Raw genomic sequence first — 17,490 nt, 5'->3', positions numbered from 1 at the left:
TAATTTTAGCCAATTAAAGAAAAAACATTTAATTGGCTAAAATGTAATAACAGAAATCCTTTAATGTATGCTTGATTTTTTGTAGCAAAGGATGCATCTGCAGCTAAAAAATATCATATGTCATAAGCCTGATGTGTGGATTATTTTCCAGCCTAAATAATTAATAATTTGATAGAAAAAAGTGCTTAACATCAAGTTTTTCTACAGACTTCGAATCAGGCGAAGCTATCTCTGACACTTGAGTTTTGGGTAAAACATTTACAGACAATGAAGGCAAAGGCTTTTTAAAGTTTTAATTGCAAAATATATACAGTATGTAAATGTTTTGTACAGTTTTGGCTTAATTGCTACTCTGATGATGTTGTTCTTTTTAGTAAATGACTTGTTTTTGAATCTCGAGTGAACGATTAATCGATTACAAAGTTGGTTGATAACTATTTGTCATCACAATTAATTGGATGCATTTTTCAGTCCTAATGAAAATGTGAATTTAATTTATTATTATTTTTTAATTTATGGACAAATGAAGATAATTAACGTGATGCTCCTTCATAATATACCAGGATAAATTAAAATTATTTTAGACTTTTCAGTCTGAATGTCATCTGCTTTGCAGTTTTCAGGAACAGAATTGACGAATCAGAAATTCCTGTGAGTCGTCTCTAGGTAGATTGAGAGTGACCTTCAGTCTACAGTTTGATCATATTTTAGGAACGCTTTGGTGATCTGAAGTGCAAATAAAACACTAATAAAAATGGAGGTGATGATCATTACTGCAATTAATATTTTCTACACCTGTCATGTGACCAGAAATCAATAAACCAAAGATCCTAAAACAGAAATGCTGCTTTATTAAGTTTAGGTCAACATGCTATAAAATCAGTTTGACACCAGAAACAGAAACAAAAAGAAGCTCTTAGTTTCTCAACAAAGAAATTAATAAGAAATCAGAGAAACAAAGAGATCAAAATTCTGTTTTCAACCAACTATTTGTGAAAGGAAACTTAGAGAAACTCCTCCAGCTCAGCTGTAAAAAAAAAAAAAAAACAACAAACTGAAGTCCACCACGGTGACCACCAGGAGGAGATAAAGTGCAAACAATCCGCTGAGAAACTTCAATCTGAGCCAACAGCAGGGGAAGAGGGGCGACAAACAGGAAATGAGGTCATGACAGGCTGCTGCTGGGTCTCCTGGTGATGTCACTGTATCCTATCAGCCTCTGATCCGTCAGTTCATTGAGGTATCAAACTGCAGCTCTGCGTGTGTGTGCGTTGAAGGTTTCCATGGTAACAGTGTTGATGCTCCACAGTCTGTATCCGAGCTACGCGCCACCACACCCACGCAGAGCGGCGTGATGACATCATCTCTACAGGCCCAGCGACTTGCGAACGATCTTCTGAGCCAGTTTGTAGAACTGCTCTCTGTCCTCACGCCACATTTTAGACGCATCGACGTTCGCGCCGCTCTCATCGTTCGGCTCTGAGGAGAAGAAGAAGAAGAAGAGTCATTTATACTATATGATGACTCCTGGCAGACGTGTGATGTGGACTGAGGATCGTATTGCAATATAGGGTTTTATTGTGATAAAGACAAATATTATGATTATGACAAATATCATTTTCCAGATAACTGTGGTTTTGACTGCGTGGCACAGAAATCACAGCATCACACCTCACATTGTTCTTGAAAAACAGGATTCTGCAGGATGCCACATGCTTAAAAATCATGACTTATATCACTAACCTGCACACACTTCGTAACTGCATTTAATCATATTTTCAAATTTACTGATATTATACTGGAAGAAATAATAGAGAAAATACCACAATATTTCTGAACATACTGCAAAATTTTATTTACCATCAAGTTTCTTTTAAAATCAGAAAGAGAAGTCTTCTTATATAACTTTCTCAAATTTCATTAGCTTATTTAATTGAGTCAAATGTTTTCTATTTATTGTTTATATTGCTTTTTGTTTATTTATTTTGTATATTTGGAGTTAATTGTTCATTAGAGTTTAAAGTTTATCAATCTTTGAGAATGTGCTCACGCATTGTTACGCCATCACTATTATATAACTTAAAAATGATCTTAAAACAACAATAATATTGTTTGTCACAATAACTTCTGGGATAATTTGTCATCCTGTGACAGATGAGAAGTGAGGTGACTTTCAGTTTTTATTTGTGTTTTCAATTAATCTATAGAAACAAAGTGTATCAACTTGCTGCAGGTGTGAAGGAAACCTGTCAGAGATTTTAAACAAATTATTAACGTGTGTTAACCATGTAACAGATGTGTAATAAATACATGACAGTACGGTTTGGTTGGTCATGTGACAGGTGAGCTGCTCTACCTGCCAGCATGCTGACCACAGACAGCAGGATCTTCTCCACACTCTGGACCGGACTCCACCGCTCTGCGCTGCTCTCATATCCCATCGGGTCGTCACCCGGAGCGTGAAGGATGGAGATGCAAACCCGGCCATCTGGGTAGACTGAGGAGGGAACAAAGGAGCAGAACAATTATATTAGAAATCATTTATTCCATCGATTAGTCGATTAATCGAATAAAAAAATTGGCACATTCTGCAGATTTTTCATTCAATCTCTAGTTGTTGTTTTTTTCACATTATTAGAAAATGAACATTTTACTCATGTAATAAATAAAATGCAATAATGTAGTATTACTTTAGTGAATTTGAACCAGGTGAAGATAAAACTGCCACTTGAGGAATTTTCGGTAAAACATATTTACAGAAAAATAAGGTTTTTATGTAAAATGCTAAAGGTATATAATTTGTGTAATTTTAGCTTAATTACTGTTCTGAATGTGTTGTTTTTTTTCAGCAAATGGCCTTTTTTTGAGTCTGAATTTATTGAATAATCACGATCAATCCAATTAATCGATTCAGCCCTAGTTAAAACATGAAGAGTGTTGAATGTCAGAATTTTGTGTTCTGATTGGATGAAACATTTCACTTTCATTGGGCTCCACTATGGCTGGATTATATGGCTTAAAAAAAACAAATTAAAATTAGCGAAAATATTTTCAAAAGGTGGGTTTTATTTCAATCATCCCTTCTAATACTTTTACTCCACAGTTGTACGATGGAGTATTATGACCAGGTTATGAGAGTTTTGATTTAATTACAAGAATATAGTAATAATGTTAGCAAAAAAGATGCAATTATACAAGAAAAAGTCTTAAAATTACGGGTATTTCTGTCTGATAAAACAGAAAGTTTCTGATACCAACATTCAGACATTTTCCATCATATCTAATGAACAAACTGCAGGTTCTGATTGGTCCAGCTTTCTTCTTCATGTGTTTATGATGTTGATGCGGGTCCAGAAGATACAGTTCAGCTCAGGGCCATGATGATTATGATGATGATGATGGTGGGGAACATGATGACGGGTCAGAACCGAGCGCGCTGTCCTCTAATCAGAACTGCGCCATGACATCATGGCTCCTGCCCACTAATCTCGGCGTTAATGACAGCAGGCTAACGAAGCGTGTTCTGACGGGTCCAATAACAGGGTCCAGACACAGGCTGTTTTTATCTCGACGTTCTGAGCATCTAAACCCGCCGTTGGGGGCGGAGCCTGTGGGAGACTTACTGTTGGGGTGAAACATGTCGCAGGTGAACCTCATCTTCGGAGGGCTGAGGGGATAATCCGAGGGGAAGCTGAGGACGGCGGGGAAGACTCCGCCTTCGAAACACGTGTCCTCTGGACCCCTGAGACACAAACAGAGAAAATCACTGAGAACGTCGCGACGCTGCGGCAGGAAACAGAAGCTTTTAGTTAAATGAACCCAGTTTCAGTTTCTGATCACGACATCCTGAGTCATAATCAGGACTGAAGTTTGAATATCTGATCTCAGATCTGCCTGACCTCCTTCCCTGAAGTTATTTCTGACTCTTTAAAGCATCAACTGATCTCTGACCAGATACCGTCTGTTTATCAGGACAGTAGTTGGGAGTAGCAAGTCTTTACACTGCAAAAACACAAAATATTACCAGGGATTTCCGTCAAGTTTCCAAAGCAAATATCATAGTACACCTGAAATAGAACAATACGAACCTATATGTAACTTTTCTGCAAAAAAAGATGCTTGTTTAGAGTCAATAATTCCTCAACACTGATGAAAAAGTTCTAGTCACAATGGCAAATTATTTCACTTATAACTCAGACTCAGATATTTATTTATGTCCCAATAGGCATAAATAAAGTCACAATAAAAACAACAACACACCAACAATTAATATAAAACTAGGAGGTGTTCTACTAAATTTCACAGTTTGGAGGTTAAAAACACAAAACTTGTAAATAAATAAAAAACTAAAATAAAATACAGATGCTGGTAAGACTGAAAATGTGAACAAAAAATAAACCAATAAATAAATAATATTTACAATTTGAAATTTCTCACTTTAAGAGACAACTATTAAAACTCAGTTTGTGTTAAAACACAAATTGTTTTCATCAACCATAAGACTACAGGACTAACAAGTTAGGTTTCTCTTACTTCAAGTGTACTAAGATATCTGCACTAAAAACTAGATCAAAACACTTGGTAAGATTTTGTGTTTTTACAGTGCAGAGTGCTTCACCTCGTCTCTATGAGCTGAGGAGCAGAAAAAGGAAGACAGAACAATGAGGAACAGAGGACAAAGGTATAATGACAGGTGTGCTGTCTCAGTGATGTCACTCTGCTGACTGAGCCGGTATGTGGACTTGGACTTTAAATGAGCAGCGGGGTAAATTGAAGGGCAGACTGAAGCTGCTGTCACGCCGGCATGGAGCAGGAAAATCTAATGATGGTGCTTTCAATGACATCACGGACTCTGCAGTGTCTCCTGTCAGCCATGCATCAGGCTGCGGAGGATTTATTTTAACTAAGGGTCATCACTATAAAAACACAAAATCTTACCAGGTATCTTTGTCTGATTTTTATTGCAAATATCTTAGTACACTGAAAATAAGACAAAACTAACCTACAAGTTACTTTCCAGCAACATATCAGAGTTTGTTTTAAGTCAATAATGATTGAATATTGATTAATATGTACTACTGTTGGATTACTTCTCTTATAAAAAGATTTTTTTCTCATGTTATAAATTAAATAGTCAGCCAGAACTATTACATTTTCATGAATATTAAGGAATTAATGCCTCATAACAAGCTCCTATTTTGTATGTTAGGTTTGTCTTATTTCCAGTGTACTAAGATATTTGCACTAAAAAAATAGACAAAAATATTTGGTAAGATTTGATGTTTTTGCAGTGAGATACAGATGAAGATATCTGATTTAGAGAACTAGCCTGGTCTTAAAGGGACAGTTCGGTTTTTCTCCAGTTGAGTTCTACTCAGAGTAAATATTTTTACCTAAGTTAGATACTCTGGCTTGCAAAAATATTCACCTCCTTTGCACTTTTCCACATTCTGTCAAGTTAAAATCACAGCCTTCCATTTATTTTATTGAGGTTTTTTTCTTTATTTTAATCTATTTTGAAAATTAGCCTCACCTCAGTGAGATTGTACAGAAAGCATTCTTCAAATGTTCCTGCTGACTGTTAACTGGATTTAGGTCTGGACTTTGACTAGGCCATTCTAATACATGAGGTTTGATCCAAACCTTGGATATGTTGAGATTTTTAAAGAACTGCAATTTTATTTCTGTTTTTAGAATTTAAAATAGAACATTTAGCAAGAAAGAATGGATCTCTTTCTTCTGTGGGATGGAAAATGATGTAAGAAATAAAAGAAAAACACAGATTACCACCTCATGGCAAGAAAATCCCATAATTTCACAATCAAGCACCGCTTTGTGTTGATTTATCCGATAAAATCCAAATGTAAACACGTCTGCCTCAACTTTGAGCTGCTGTCTGAATCAGCAGTGACACCTGCTGGTCAGAGTGACACATTGCACCTGGAAACACGTGAAGAGTTTGGCAGGTTGGATAAAATCCGTTTGGGTTCTATGAGCATCGAGTATCTCAGGATAAATTATTCCCAGTGAGAATCAAATTAACAGAAATGAAGAAGGGCAGTGCATCATGTTGGTTTCCATGGAGACGACCTGTCATATATGAGTAAAAAGGCTCCAGCCTGTACTCACATGATGAGCGCCTCCCATTCGAAGAAGTTCTCCTCGTTGGCCGGACCTGGAGAGCACACAGAGGGAGAAATCGGATCATCGTCTCATCCTGATGTTCTGTTCTGATGTAACCTGTTCGGTTATGGGTCAAAGGTCGGATCAGGAGGGCTTGAACTGAGCTTTTAACCGCTCAGGTGTTCAGATGTAAAGACGGAGTCTCACCTGCGACGATGCCTTCAGGTGGGTTCAGGGTCAGCTCTGAAAAACCAACATTATGGATGAATCCAAGAATTTCACAGAGTAAAACCAGAGACAATTGGAACCCGTTTAGAAAAACTGGTGCTTTTCTAAATAAAATCACCATTATTAGTGAAAGTCCAACATATCTTATTTTTCTGAAGCATGATGTAACGCAACATGTACACACTCACAATAAACTGATTAAAAAACAAACAAATATAGTCTCAACCTTCTTAGGACGTTTTTTGGCGACCACATTGATCTCGGGCAGCAGATGGAAATCATCTTGCTCCAATCAGAACTAGTCAACACCAGTAATGTGATTAAAATAATTTTTTAAAAATGTAATGTTTTCACCCAAAATTAGGAAATAAATGTGGAAATAAGTGTAAGATTAATCTTATTTTACAGTATCTTTACCAAAGGTGGCAATAAATGGAACTGTGTCTCTTTTATTCAATATGACAGTTTTTAATCCGTCCTTTAACGCTATATTTTAAACGGTTTGCATTGTAATTAATACACTTTCTTACTTTAATATAGACTATAAACTTCATTTTGGCCTAAAAAAATTAAATAAAATAAATAAATAAAATCATAAACATTTTTAGTAAAAACGCTACGGTGGCAAATTTATTAAGAAAGAAAATATTAATAAACAAAAAACGGATGTTAATAACCCGGACTGTGACCAGCTGCCAGTCAGACTTTAACAGTTCTTGTATTAATCCTTCAAACTGAGTCCAGATCCAAACATGCAGACCATCGGAGAGTTAACCGGTTTTTGTAAGTTACTGGTTTGATAGTTTCTAATGTTTGCAGCACTTCTTATCTCACAGTTTGAGTCTCAGTTACATAAACAGCCAGGGAAGAAGGTTCTGGATGAAGCTGAACAGTCGCACCAACACATTATAATAAAACCGCTAAATGTGTAATTCGGAGAGATTTAAGTTAAAAAACACTGATGCCGAATCGATCAAAAATGATCAGTTTCCATTGAATCTTTATAGATTTTTCATCTAACTGTGTCGAATTTAAACCCTGGAGCAGAAAAGCTCTTAAATCTGTGGAAACTGTATCGGAGTTTGGTTCAGCCGAACTTCCCCCTAGCTTTTCCTCACCAGCTGGAGCTTCAGTTACTCACGTTTGTATTCAGCCATGAGCCTCTTTAACGCGGTACCGGCCATCTTGTTTACCGGACACAAAGCGTAGACAAAAACAACTAAACAAAAACAAACAGCTCCGAGCCAAACCGCTAACACCAGGCTCAGGACTTTTCCGCTCGCTGGATGAGCAGACAGCGCCCTCTGCTGGTGCGGAACCACCACAGAAGTCAGCGTAAAACGTGGATTACCGCCACCTACAGGCCCGGAGGGACAACAGGAAATTAACAGAAAAGGTTACTTTTAAGTTTCTCAAACTTGTTTTAAAGTTTAAAGTTTCTCAGACTTAAAACAAGTTTCTTAAACTACGGTTCACGCTTCCTTGTACTGGCTTTGTAACAGAAATTCAATTTTCCAACATAAAATGTCCTAAATAGACATTTTATGTTGCGTTTTCAAATTAGCTCAAGATTTGATTTCTATCAGACAATTAAAAAGGTGAATCAGTAACAGTAATTCTTTTTTGTTTCAATTTGTTTTTACATATATATTTTTTTTTTTTTACAAACCAGGAAGGCTCCAGATGAAGAAATAGGGCCTAAAACCAAAACTATTATGTAGATTGAATTCCGTTTTTTTTAATCCTTAAATATCAAAAGAAAATACTTTAATTCAATCAGTTTTCCTGCTGCCCAGTAGCCGCCTGATGTATCCGGTGATGGCGCTCATATTCAGGCCGTACACTACCGGGTTGAACACGATCTGAACCAGAATGACCAGCACCAAAGTGAGCATGGAAGCTGCAGGCTGGCTTCTCTTCTAGATTAGCAAAATATTTCATCCTGCTTTTTACATTTTCACGTTTACTTCTCATTTAAAAAAAGAATAGGGAAAACGTTCTATTATGTTTCTCAAAATGGTCCATCCACTCTTCTATTTATCCCATTTCGACTAGACCTCTTTCTCAAAACTAAGTCATAAACTATAAGGAGATATTTGCCATAACAATTGTTCAGGGATGTTTTTTGCTGCAAGAAATAAGGCAGTGGTGATTCAACACTTTAATTTTAATACATAAAATCAAAATTTCTTCTAGATATTTTATTTATTATTTCAGTTTAGCTCAGTTTTTTCACTTCTCATGTGACAATGTTTCTGATCAACACTAAGCTGTTAATCATGATTACCAAAGTACAGATCAGGAAGATGGATATTTATAAGAGGTCATTCTTAGTTCTGAGTTTATTTTGATTAACAAATAGAGAACAAAATCTACACATATGTAAAAATTTCAAGCAAGAAACTCCTGTAAATGCAGAAATATTTCACAAAGCAGCAGTTTCTATACATATGTTCTTAAAATCAGGGGAAAAACGCTTGGAAAGTGCAAAACAGAATTGCATCAGAAATGTTAAAAAATACATCCGTAAAAAAGGACGGAGTGATTTATTTTCTTTAAGCTATGACTCTTTATCCTGTAAATATCCAGAAACAATCTGTTAACATTTTACAGTCGTTTTAAATCAATCGGTTTTCCTGCTGCCCAGAAGCCGCCTGATGTATCCGGTGATGGCGCTCATATTCAGGCCGTAGACTACCGGGTTTAACACGGACTGAGCCAGAACGATCAGAACCGAAGTGAGCACAGAGGATGCAGGCTGGTCTGCGCCTTGCAGGCGGCGCTGCAGCAGCTCCACCGCAGTGCAAGCGCTGTAGTTTATGAAGACCAGCAGGTGCGGCAGGCAGGTGCGTAACGCTTTGCCGCTAAAGCTGCGTGTGCGGCACAGGCAGACATAAAGGATGCTGCTGTAAGAGAAAAGTACGAAGGCGACGGGCAGCAGGGCAGTAGCAACAGAGGTGAATACGGCGAAAACGTCGCTAACCTGCGCCGCATTTCCGCCGCAGCTGAGTCTGTTTAAACTGTAAAGGTCACAGAAGAGCCGGTTAATGTGAGAGCGGCAGAGCGGCTGAAACGCGGCTAAAAGCACGATGATCAAAACCATCGTGGCGGGCAGCAGCCAGCAGAACAGGAGCAGAGCGGCCACCGCGCGCGGCGACACCAACGCGGCGTAGCGCAGCGGGCGGCAGATCGCGACGTAGCGGTCAAAAGCCATGGCCGCCAGCAGCATGAAGGCCGAGCCGCCCACAGTGTATACAACCCACGCCTGGCACGCACACGCAGACAGTGTCACCAGGACAGAGCCGCTCTCCCACAGCAGCTCCCGCAGCAGCCGTGGGTAGACCGCGAAGCCGCCCAGCAGCGAGTTCAGCAGCAGCGCGGCCACGAACACGTACATGGGTTTATGGAGGCTGTGGCGCGTGCAGATCACGATCAGCACGAGGCCGTCGCTGCACAGCGCGAACACAAAAGCCATAAGGAAGAGAAAGAAGAAGAGCAGCCGGTGACCAGACAGCTGCTGCAAGCCTTCAAGCGTCAGCGACGTCTGCGCGACGAACAGCGAGACGTTTAAAGCCGCTGCGGACATTAGATGGGCAGAAAGGAAACGAACTAGATGGAGAACAGATGAACTTCACCGCAGCTGTAGACCACACACACACACACACATTTGATGAACAACATATAATTACAAACATCTAATCAAAACATCTGAACAACAATATTGAGAAACTGGATCATCTGAACAGGAAACATTTAAAGTGATTTACAAACATTCAACCATCATTTAAGTAATATGAAATGTGAATCCTAAGCGACTTAATCTTCTCATCTAAGACATAACACATAATAACACGTTGACCAGCCGACCATAACAGAGTCAGAACCTGAAGAACTTCTGGTCCGATGAGCTATGAGTTACTTTATGGGTCTCTGGTCTCTGTGGAGCTAATTAGTGATTGAATTTTTCATAACCTGAGAGTATGAAACGAGCACTTTAATGTCAAATCATAGAAACTTTTTAAACTATGAAAGTCTATGTGCAAGAATGAAGCACAGAAAGTGGGAATTAAACAAACTCAACATAGAAATCATTCAGTTAGAAGAATCCTAGATTAGATTTAGCCATTTGTAGCACCTATAATTCAAAATGAGGAGGCCACCACTGAGATGGCTTTAGGTAAAATATTGCAGAACTACATAAATCTACACAAAAATGTCACATTTTGCAAAGAAACATAAAGATAACACTCCTAAGAACCAATTTACACAATTTATCAGGAAAATAAAATCGTTGATTTGGGGTCAGTTACACTTTAAAACTCGTCACTTGCTCCAAGATTCCACTAAATCTGTATGGAAACTATGGTGGTGATGTTTTTAACAGGAAAAGGGCTAAATCATATTCAACAAACTTAGGTCAGCCCTGGTTTGGACCATAAACAATCGTTCTGGTTTTACATTCATGAAGATATGAATCTTCTTAGTAACAGCAGAAAACTACAACAGATTTTAATAGCAGTAGAAACATTTCAAAAGGTTGTGCAGGATGAGGATATCCCTAAAACCACCATAATTACTCCACATACCCTTTGACTTTAAAGCTGCAGCATGCAACTTTTATAAAAATATTTTTTTACATATTTGTTAAAACTGTCACTATGTTGTGACAGTGAAATATGAGACAGATAATCTATGAAAAGATTGATCGCTTCCACCTTCTCCCTGAACTGCTGTCTGAACAAATACACTGTTCACAACCAAAAACAACCAATCAGAGCCAGGAGGAGGATCTTAGTGCTGTCAACCAACCTCATGAATGAGCTGCTAAAAGTGCTAAGGGGAAGAAACAACTTACTGTTTCAGGAAAATTAGGCTAGCATTCATGATAGGCTCTCATATCAAGAAAAAGCTGTAATGTTGTGCATGTAAGGGTGATTGACAGCGCTAAGACCCGCCCCCAGCTCTTATTGGTTGCTTCTAGTTAGCACTGGGAGAAGTTGGAGGAGGTTGATTTTTTTTTCACAGATTATCTGTCTCATACTGTCATGAAATAGGGACAGTTTTAACAAATATGTAATATATACATATATTTTAAAATTTACATGCTGCAGCTTCTTTTCAGGGGTTGAAGGATTCATTCTTGCGCGAGTTGTCCTTCATTTTATTTGGGTGACATCTTTGAGACTAGCAGCTCTACTGGGTTTTTCAACGCCTATTGACACACAGCCTGATTATAAGCCCAAGAAAACGCCCATGTGGATTATTGGTCCTACACTTTTGGGCCAAGGCATTTCTGCAGAGATATATTATCAAATAAGCTTCAGTTTCTGTCAAATTTATTGCTTTCTCAAACTGTAAAAGATTGCAGGAGTTTTTAGGAAGGGGTAATTTTACAGCCCTTTTCTCCACATGGCAGCATAATTTCTACAGCCGCTACAGAAAACGACAGTATTGACTGGACCCAGAAATGTCTCCAGACATTTTTCAATGCTATAAATCCATGTTTGGCCCACACCTCACCATTGGTGCAGGATGGTCTATCCCCACAGGTTTCCGTCAATCCAAATGACTGTTTCTTTCTCGTTTAGGGTTGAAATAGAACACAAATAATACAAACTTAAAACAAAAAAGAGGCAAAGCAAAAGTAAAATAGTCAAGAATCAGAAAGTAAAGTTTAGTTGTGTTTTGATCCTCAGAGGAAGATTAATGGAAAAAACCCAAGAGTCAACTAACAAGAATGATGCAACAGCGTCCATGTTGTCCTGAGAGGACGGATTAACGAGCTGCTGGTCCTAACAGAGACATCAACAAGTGGCTCTCAGGTGAGCTCATTAAAGCCGATACAAACTGACCAGGTGCTGTCCCTCAACACACACTGATGTTTTTCATGAGACAAAATCAACAAGGTTATTAAAATAAACTGATCTGTATATGTACCAGTTTTGCTCATCGATAGCTTGTGTCCATTCTGATAATCTGAATTCTTAAACGTAGATCTCTTCTGTCTTGCAAAGAAATAAGCCAGAAATAAACTTTTTAAGACAGTGTTCATCGTTTTTGGAGTTCCTCAGGATGTAACCATCATCTCAGAAGAGAGGGAGACAAATTCAGAGGCTGATTGATTTATTGTTCTCTCGCATTGAATCACACCTCTCATTAATGGAAAAACATACATTAACTAACAGGGATAGTACAAGAGACCTAGTTAAGTTCTTTAAACTTTATACTAACCAAATCCTGTTTTAACTGGAAGATTAATGTTGGGTTGACAGAATTACCCTCAAGTATCTACACAGTAAATAGCCAGGTCATTGTGCTAAATGGCATTTCTGCACATTAAAATGTTCAGTAAAACACAATACTTTGAGGCAAATTAATACTTAGCACACAAAATGAAATGAAAGTGACAATGAAAAGGGTGACAACACTAAACACATCAATATTTTAGCGAAATGTGACAGATGTGCAAAATTAATCAAGAGAAAGAAAAATGGCACATGATATCTGAAAATAACAAAATGTCCAAATATAGAATACACATGGCCTTCTCCCTGTACTACCTCTGCTAAAATATTTTGGAGTGTGAATGAGAGTAATTCTGAAATATCAGTGAAAACCCGGTCCTGATATCTAATTGCTGCTGGCGAGTCTGAAGGAGCTGCTTGAAACTGCAGCTCTGAGGAGGAGCTGCGTCTCAAAGGCGGAGCTAGGTACAACCAGGCGTTTTACACAGCTGAATGGTTGCCATGGAGATTAAAGGACTCTCAAACATGAAGCAATAAGAGCAACACTCCAGATATGCTTTTGTTGAATCACAACATAACATGATGTAAAGCTAAAAACTATATAGACATTTTACACACTACCGCCCTTTAACATTATCTGGATTCAACAGCAGCAGCTAATTTACAGTTTCATTGCTAAAAAATGAATTTTATTTTTTTTTTTACCTTCGGTTGGTTTCTTGAACATGATTCTGGTCAACAGGATGTCTCAAGGTGATCCAGATGTGTAAAACCGCTGTTAGCATGTGCACACTCACGGTGCATTTAAAGACAGTCGAGGCCAGCTGGCTAATGCAACTAGCTGGCATTATCATGTGTGCATTTCAAGATGGCGGAGGCAGCTACAGGAAGTCAATTTTTCTTCCCCCATTTATGTTTAACTGTTCATTCTTGATAAGAGTTATGAGTCAAACAGTAAAATTACAGGTTTAAAAATAACCGCTTTGCTGCATAAATGAATGGGTTACATATGAAGAGGCTCTTGTGGGCCATTTAAAGAAAAAATATTCTATGATAAACAGAAAATATCATCCATAAACCTGATTTTGAAACATACAAGACTACATTTGTTTAGTGATAAAAATTTATTTGTTTTCTGTGAGTAACTACAGTCGTAGTGTTCTCATACAGTTCATCAAACTGGTATATTTTTATAAAAATTAAAGTAATTAAATCTACATACATCTAATACAAAAACAAAACAAAGAGTGAGTCCACCTCTGCTTTAATAGGCGAGGACATGAAGTGCTGCAACACCTTTCTGGAATAATTATCATATAATTAAAAATCTGTGCATTAAATAACAAAAAAACAGACTCCGAACACACAAACCGGATGGTTGAAAACTGCAGAGGAAACACTCACACACGCATACACGCGCACACAAACACCCCTGTGAGTTAGCAGAAAAAACACAAACATCTTTGGTGTCTGATTTTTAAGAGGAATCAGATTTCATGAAAAGGTTCAAACACAAACAGCTGGAATGTGACTTTCACCCAGAGTTTCTGCCGCCACACAGAGAGACTTCACAGCAATCCAATGAAACATTTAATCTGCTCCTATGTGATGCTTGGAGTCAGAAACTGGGGAATTCATGCTGAGGTTTGAGATTTTCCTGATTCATGAACAGTTTTTTAAGGCCACAGAGGAAGAAAATCGTCCCACAGCGTGACGGAGAAACTCTGACTCAGGGTGACGCTTTAAGGCTAACAGCAGGAGGCCAAACGTGACTGAAGCTTCGCAAACCTGCAGCTGAAACACAAAATGAAGATAAAGAGTGAAGCTGGATTGTCGGATATCAACAGGAGAAGCTCAGTTGCAGAAGATAAAGAACAAATGTGATCACTGCAGAACGTCCAGTTCAGACTGGGCTCAGCGCAGCGTTAAGGCACAGAAACAGTGACCTGAGCTGAGTAAAGATGGCCGCCACACCTTCCTCAGATTAAAGGAAAGTGTCAAACGTTTTTCATTTGTGTTGGTGTCATTTTAAAGATATTAATAATTGTCAATGTATAGTACTTACAGTATTTTTAGAATTATTTGGTAGATTGTAACTGTTTTTATGTTTTTGTAAAGTATGCTGCAGGCGCCTCTTGTAAATGAGATAATGAGTTTCAAGAGATTTTTCCTGTGTAAAGGAAGGATTACATTTAAATGCTTCCAGAGGTCAAAGGTCAATCAGCAAGTCCACGTTTACAAAGTAAAGAAAATTTGGTGTCAATAACTGAACAAACTAGCAAAAATAATTTAGATCAATTTTGTTAATGTGGGAGTGGAAGGGTAAGTTAATTTCTGGTGGCCTCTGGAAACTTTTGTCTTTAAATCTTACAAATTATAGCAGCACAAACAAAAACACTATGCAGCACAAACAGCTAAATTAACGCATATTAATTTTGATTTAGTTAATGTGGCACTGTGAGGGCAGGGTGATCTCTGGTAACTTTTTTTAAATCTTGAAAAGTATAGTGGGACAAAAGAAAATTTTTGCAGCACAAATATCTGAGGTAACTTTTTTTACATCTTCAAAATAACAGATTCTCAAACAGAGTTATGTTTGAGCATAAAGTAGTTTATACTAGTTTGTTTGCAAACTAGCATAAACATAGCACATTTGATTGACACCATATTTAATTTGATATTGTAAATATGGGAGTACTGCTTAACCTTTGATGACGTTTGGAAACATTTATTAATATCTTTAAAATCACAGTGGCACATGAAAATGTTTGCTGCACAAACGTTTGACTCCAATCATGTTTAATTTAAAGAAGGCGGGTCGGCCATCTTCACTCTGTTCCCTCCTGCACTTGGATCAGACAAAAAGGTTAAACTTAAAGTGTTGGCAAACTTTCCTCATGCTTTGGAACGTTGTTTTCAAATCAAACAGGGACAAAGTGAGGCATTATGAATTAAACATGTACAGGTTAAAGTTCAGTGACATCACAGCTTCCATAAACTGAACAATCGTATGAAAGCAAGCTGTAAGGCAGGAAGGAGCCTGTTGGAGGAACCTTCAGAGTCCAAGTGAGAAAGATATTTGATGTTTTTAAATTGTGAATCTTGTAAAATCAGGAACTGGTTATGGCTGATCTTCATGTGAAACGGCAGGAAGTGTCTGTGTGGTTATTTTGGAGGAACAGTTGTTCACAGGAAGACAGTTCAACTGATGTGACCTCATATGAGATGGGATGGTGGGCGGGGCATCAGGTGGGCGGAGTCTAACACAGGAAGCTGCAGGGATGAACTGTTTGGTGCATTCACACCAACCCTGTTTAGTCCACTTTAATCAAACTCTAGTTCATTTGTCTAGAAAGTCTGATTTGTTTGGAGAGATGTGAATGTAAAATAAACTCTGATGCAAACTAAAAAGCAAGAACTGGTCCGTCTACAAACTTCGGTCTCGGTTTGATTGAAGTGAACTCTAGTGTGGTTCGAATGTATATGTGAAGGCCAAGCTTACTGGAGACCGAAACAAAAGCAGGAAGCAGACTACAAAGCACGGCATTCTGGGTAAATACAACCAAAACAAAGGCAAAAGTCTACTGCTACTGGGAGAAATGGCTTTTGTTGAAGACTGAAGAGAAATCCTACAACCGATAAAATCTGATGCTACTCCATTTGTTTACATTTCCTGAAGAAGGAAGTTGCACTCATCTCTTCTTCAGAGGTTTTTGTGCGGTTTCCTTCAGTAGTTCTTGTTGCAGCGCCCCCACAGCCTGGGAGGGGAACAACTTTTTAAATTGTTTTGGTTCGTTTGACATAGTGAACTGCACCTCCTGAAAATGAAACAAATGTTGCAGTTTTGGTCTCCAATTGCAAACTATCATGTGTGAAAACACCCTAAAACAGAGTGTTAAAGCCAAATATGTTGTGTGAAAAAGACATTTTGGTTTATAATATGGGAAAAATTTAGCATATGTCAGTCTTTTACGCTTTACTTCCTGTTGGAATCAGGGCCCATCAAGCTCCTACCTGGAGCTTGATGTGCTTTAAGATTGTCACACATCAACCGACCAATCAGAGCGAATCGGCTGCAGATCGGCACATGCTCAGATTCAGGTATGAGAAACTCCGCCCACCTGCACCTCCCACCCCTAAATGTTACTGTGGGTGAATTTTCTGACAGGCTGAGGAGCAGCAGGCCTCCTAAATGTCCAACAGGAATCTTTATTCTTCCTCTTCTTCCTCCTCGTCCTCTCCAGCCATCACCTCCACCAGCAGATCTGCTGTGCACGTCGCCTCGCCGAGACTGTTGACGGCCTTCACCATGTACTTGGCATCGTCGTCACCTGAAACCTGCAAGTTAACACCAGAAAACAATAAAGCACTGCAAAAATATACAATCTTACAAAGTATTTTTGGTTTAATTTCAATGGAAATATCTTAATACACTTCAAAGTAACTTGTCAGCAAGCTACTGTAGGTCACTTTTAGTTAATAATTCCTTAATATTGAAGAAACGTTACTATTTCCACTTATAACTTGGGAAAATGTCTTGACAGTGAAAAAATCTGTCAGTGGAACTAGAACTTTATAAAATCAATATTAAGTAATTATTGATTTAAAACAAGCTCCAATATATTTCAGAAAAAATACTTGCAAGTTAGTTTGTCTTATTTCAAATGAACTAAGATATTAGCACTAAAAACTAGGTGAAAAATACTTGGTAAGATGTTGTGTTTTTGCAATCAATAAATATAATTCATTTAAATATAGCAACAATATGTTCAGATACACTGCTGTGTCATGTTACAACCATATAATTCATTATATTTCAGGCGGATTTTATGTGATGCAGCAACACAAAGTACAACAAAACTGCATGATGGAAGGAAAACAAAACTTTAAGTTG

At 38.1% G+C, this 17,490-nt stretch overlaps 3 protein-coding genes across 6 annotated transcripts in view; all 3 read right to left on the bottom strand.

Annotated features, from left to right (window-relative positions):
• Nucleotides 1–828: 828 nt before the first annotated feature.
• On the bottom strand, nt 829–7,662 carry ube2g2 (ubiquitin-conjugating enzyme E2G 2 (UBC7 homolog, yeast)). Of its 2 annotated transcripts, none has more exons than XM_032568461.1 (6): nt 7,493–7,662; nt 6,331–6,366; nt 6,130–6,175; nt 3,624–3,742; nt 2,357–2,497; nt 829–1,479 (listed from the first exon to the last, which is right to left on the bottom strand). In XM_032568461.1, exons 1-6 carry the CDS (start codon nt 7,533–7,535, stop codon nt 1,367–1,369), a joined length of 498 nt encoding a protein of 165 aa, XP_032424352.1. In that variant the 5' UTR covers nt 7,536–7,662; the 3' UTR covers nt 829–1,366. The 2 variants fall into 2 exon arrangements, with proteins under 2 accessions (XP_032424352.1, XP_032424351.1); XM_032568460.1 differs by lacking the exon at nt 7,493–7,662 and adding an exon at nt 6,512–7,486 and having other exon boundaries at nt 6,331–6,473.
• Nucleotides 7,663–7,773: 111 nt separating this feature from the next.
• On the bottom strand, nt 7,774–13,592 carry LOC116723475 (olfactory receptor 10J4-like). Its single transcript, XM_032568455.1, has one exon. The coding sequence runs from the start codon at nt 9,935–9,937 to the stop codon at nt 8,975–8,977; it is 963 nt and encodes a 320-aa protein (XP_032424346.1). The 5' UTR covers nt 9,938–13,592; the 3' UTR covers nt 7,774–8,974.
• A 113-nt stretch (nt 13,593–13,705) lies between these two features.
• Nucleotides 13,706–17,490, bottom strand: part of mylka (myosin, light chain kinase a) — a 58,569-nt gene continuing 54,784 nt past the window's right edge. For all 3 annotated transcript variants that reach the window (XM_032568355.1, XM_032568358.1, XM_032568356.1), the window contains one exon: nt 13,706–16,934. In XM_032568355.1, coding sequence (XP_032424246.1) covers nt 16,806–16,934 — 129 coding nt within the window. In that variant the 3' untranslated portion in view covers nt 13,706–16,805. The remainder of the gene's footprint in view (nt 16,935–17,490) is intronic.

Source organism: Xiphophorus hellerii, chromosome 7 (genome assembly GCF_003331165.1).
Source record: "Xiphophorus hellerii strain 12219 chromosome 7, Xiphophorus_hellerii-4.1, whole genome shotgun sequence".
NCBI lineage: Eukaryota > Metazoa > Chordata > Actinopteri > Cyprinodontiformes > Poeciliidae > Xiphophorus > Xiphophorus hellerii.
This window is presented reverse-complemented; position numbering and strand designations above follow the sequence as displayed.

Excerpts from the sequence above, each read along its gene's own strand:
- LOC116723475 (XM_032568455.1), bottom strand. The coding sequence starts at position 9,937 with ATGTCCGCAGCGGCTTTAAACGTCTCGCTGTTCGTCGCGCAGACGTCG.
- ube2g2 (XM_032568460.1), bottom strand. The coding sequence starts at position 6,472 with ATGGTGATTTTATTTAGAAAAGCACCAGTTTTTCTAAACGGGTTCCAA. Across the intron at positions 3,743-6,129 it reads GAATGGGAGGCGCTCATCAT|GGGTCCAGAGGACACGTGTT; the intron begins GTGAGTACAGGC and ends TTTGTGTCTCAG. Across the intron at positions 2,498-3,623 it reads CGACATGTTTCACCCCAACA|TCTACCCAGATGGCCGGGTT; the intron begins GTAAGTCTCCCA and ends TTCCCTCCTCAG.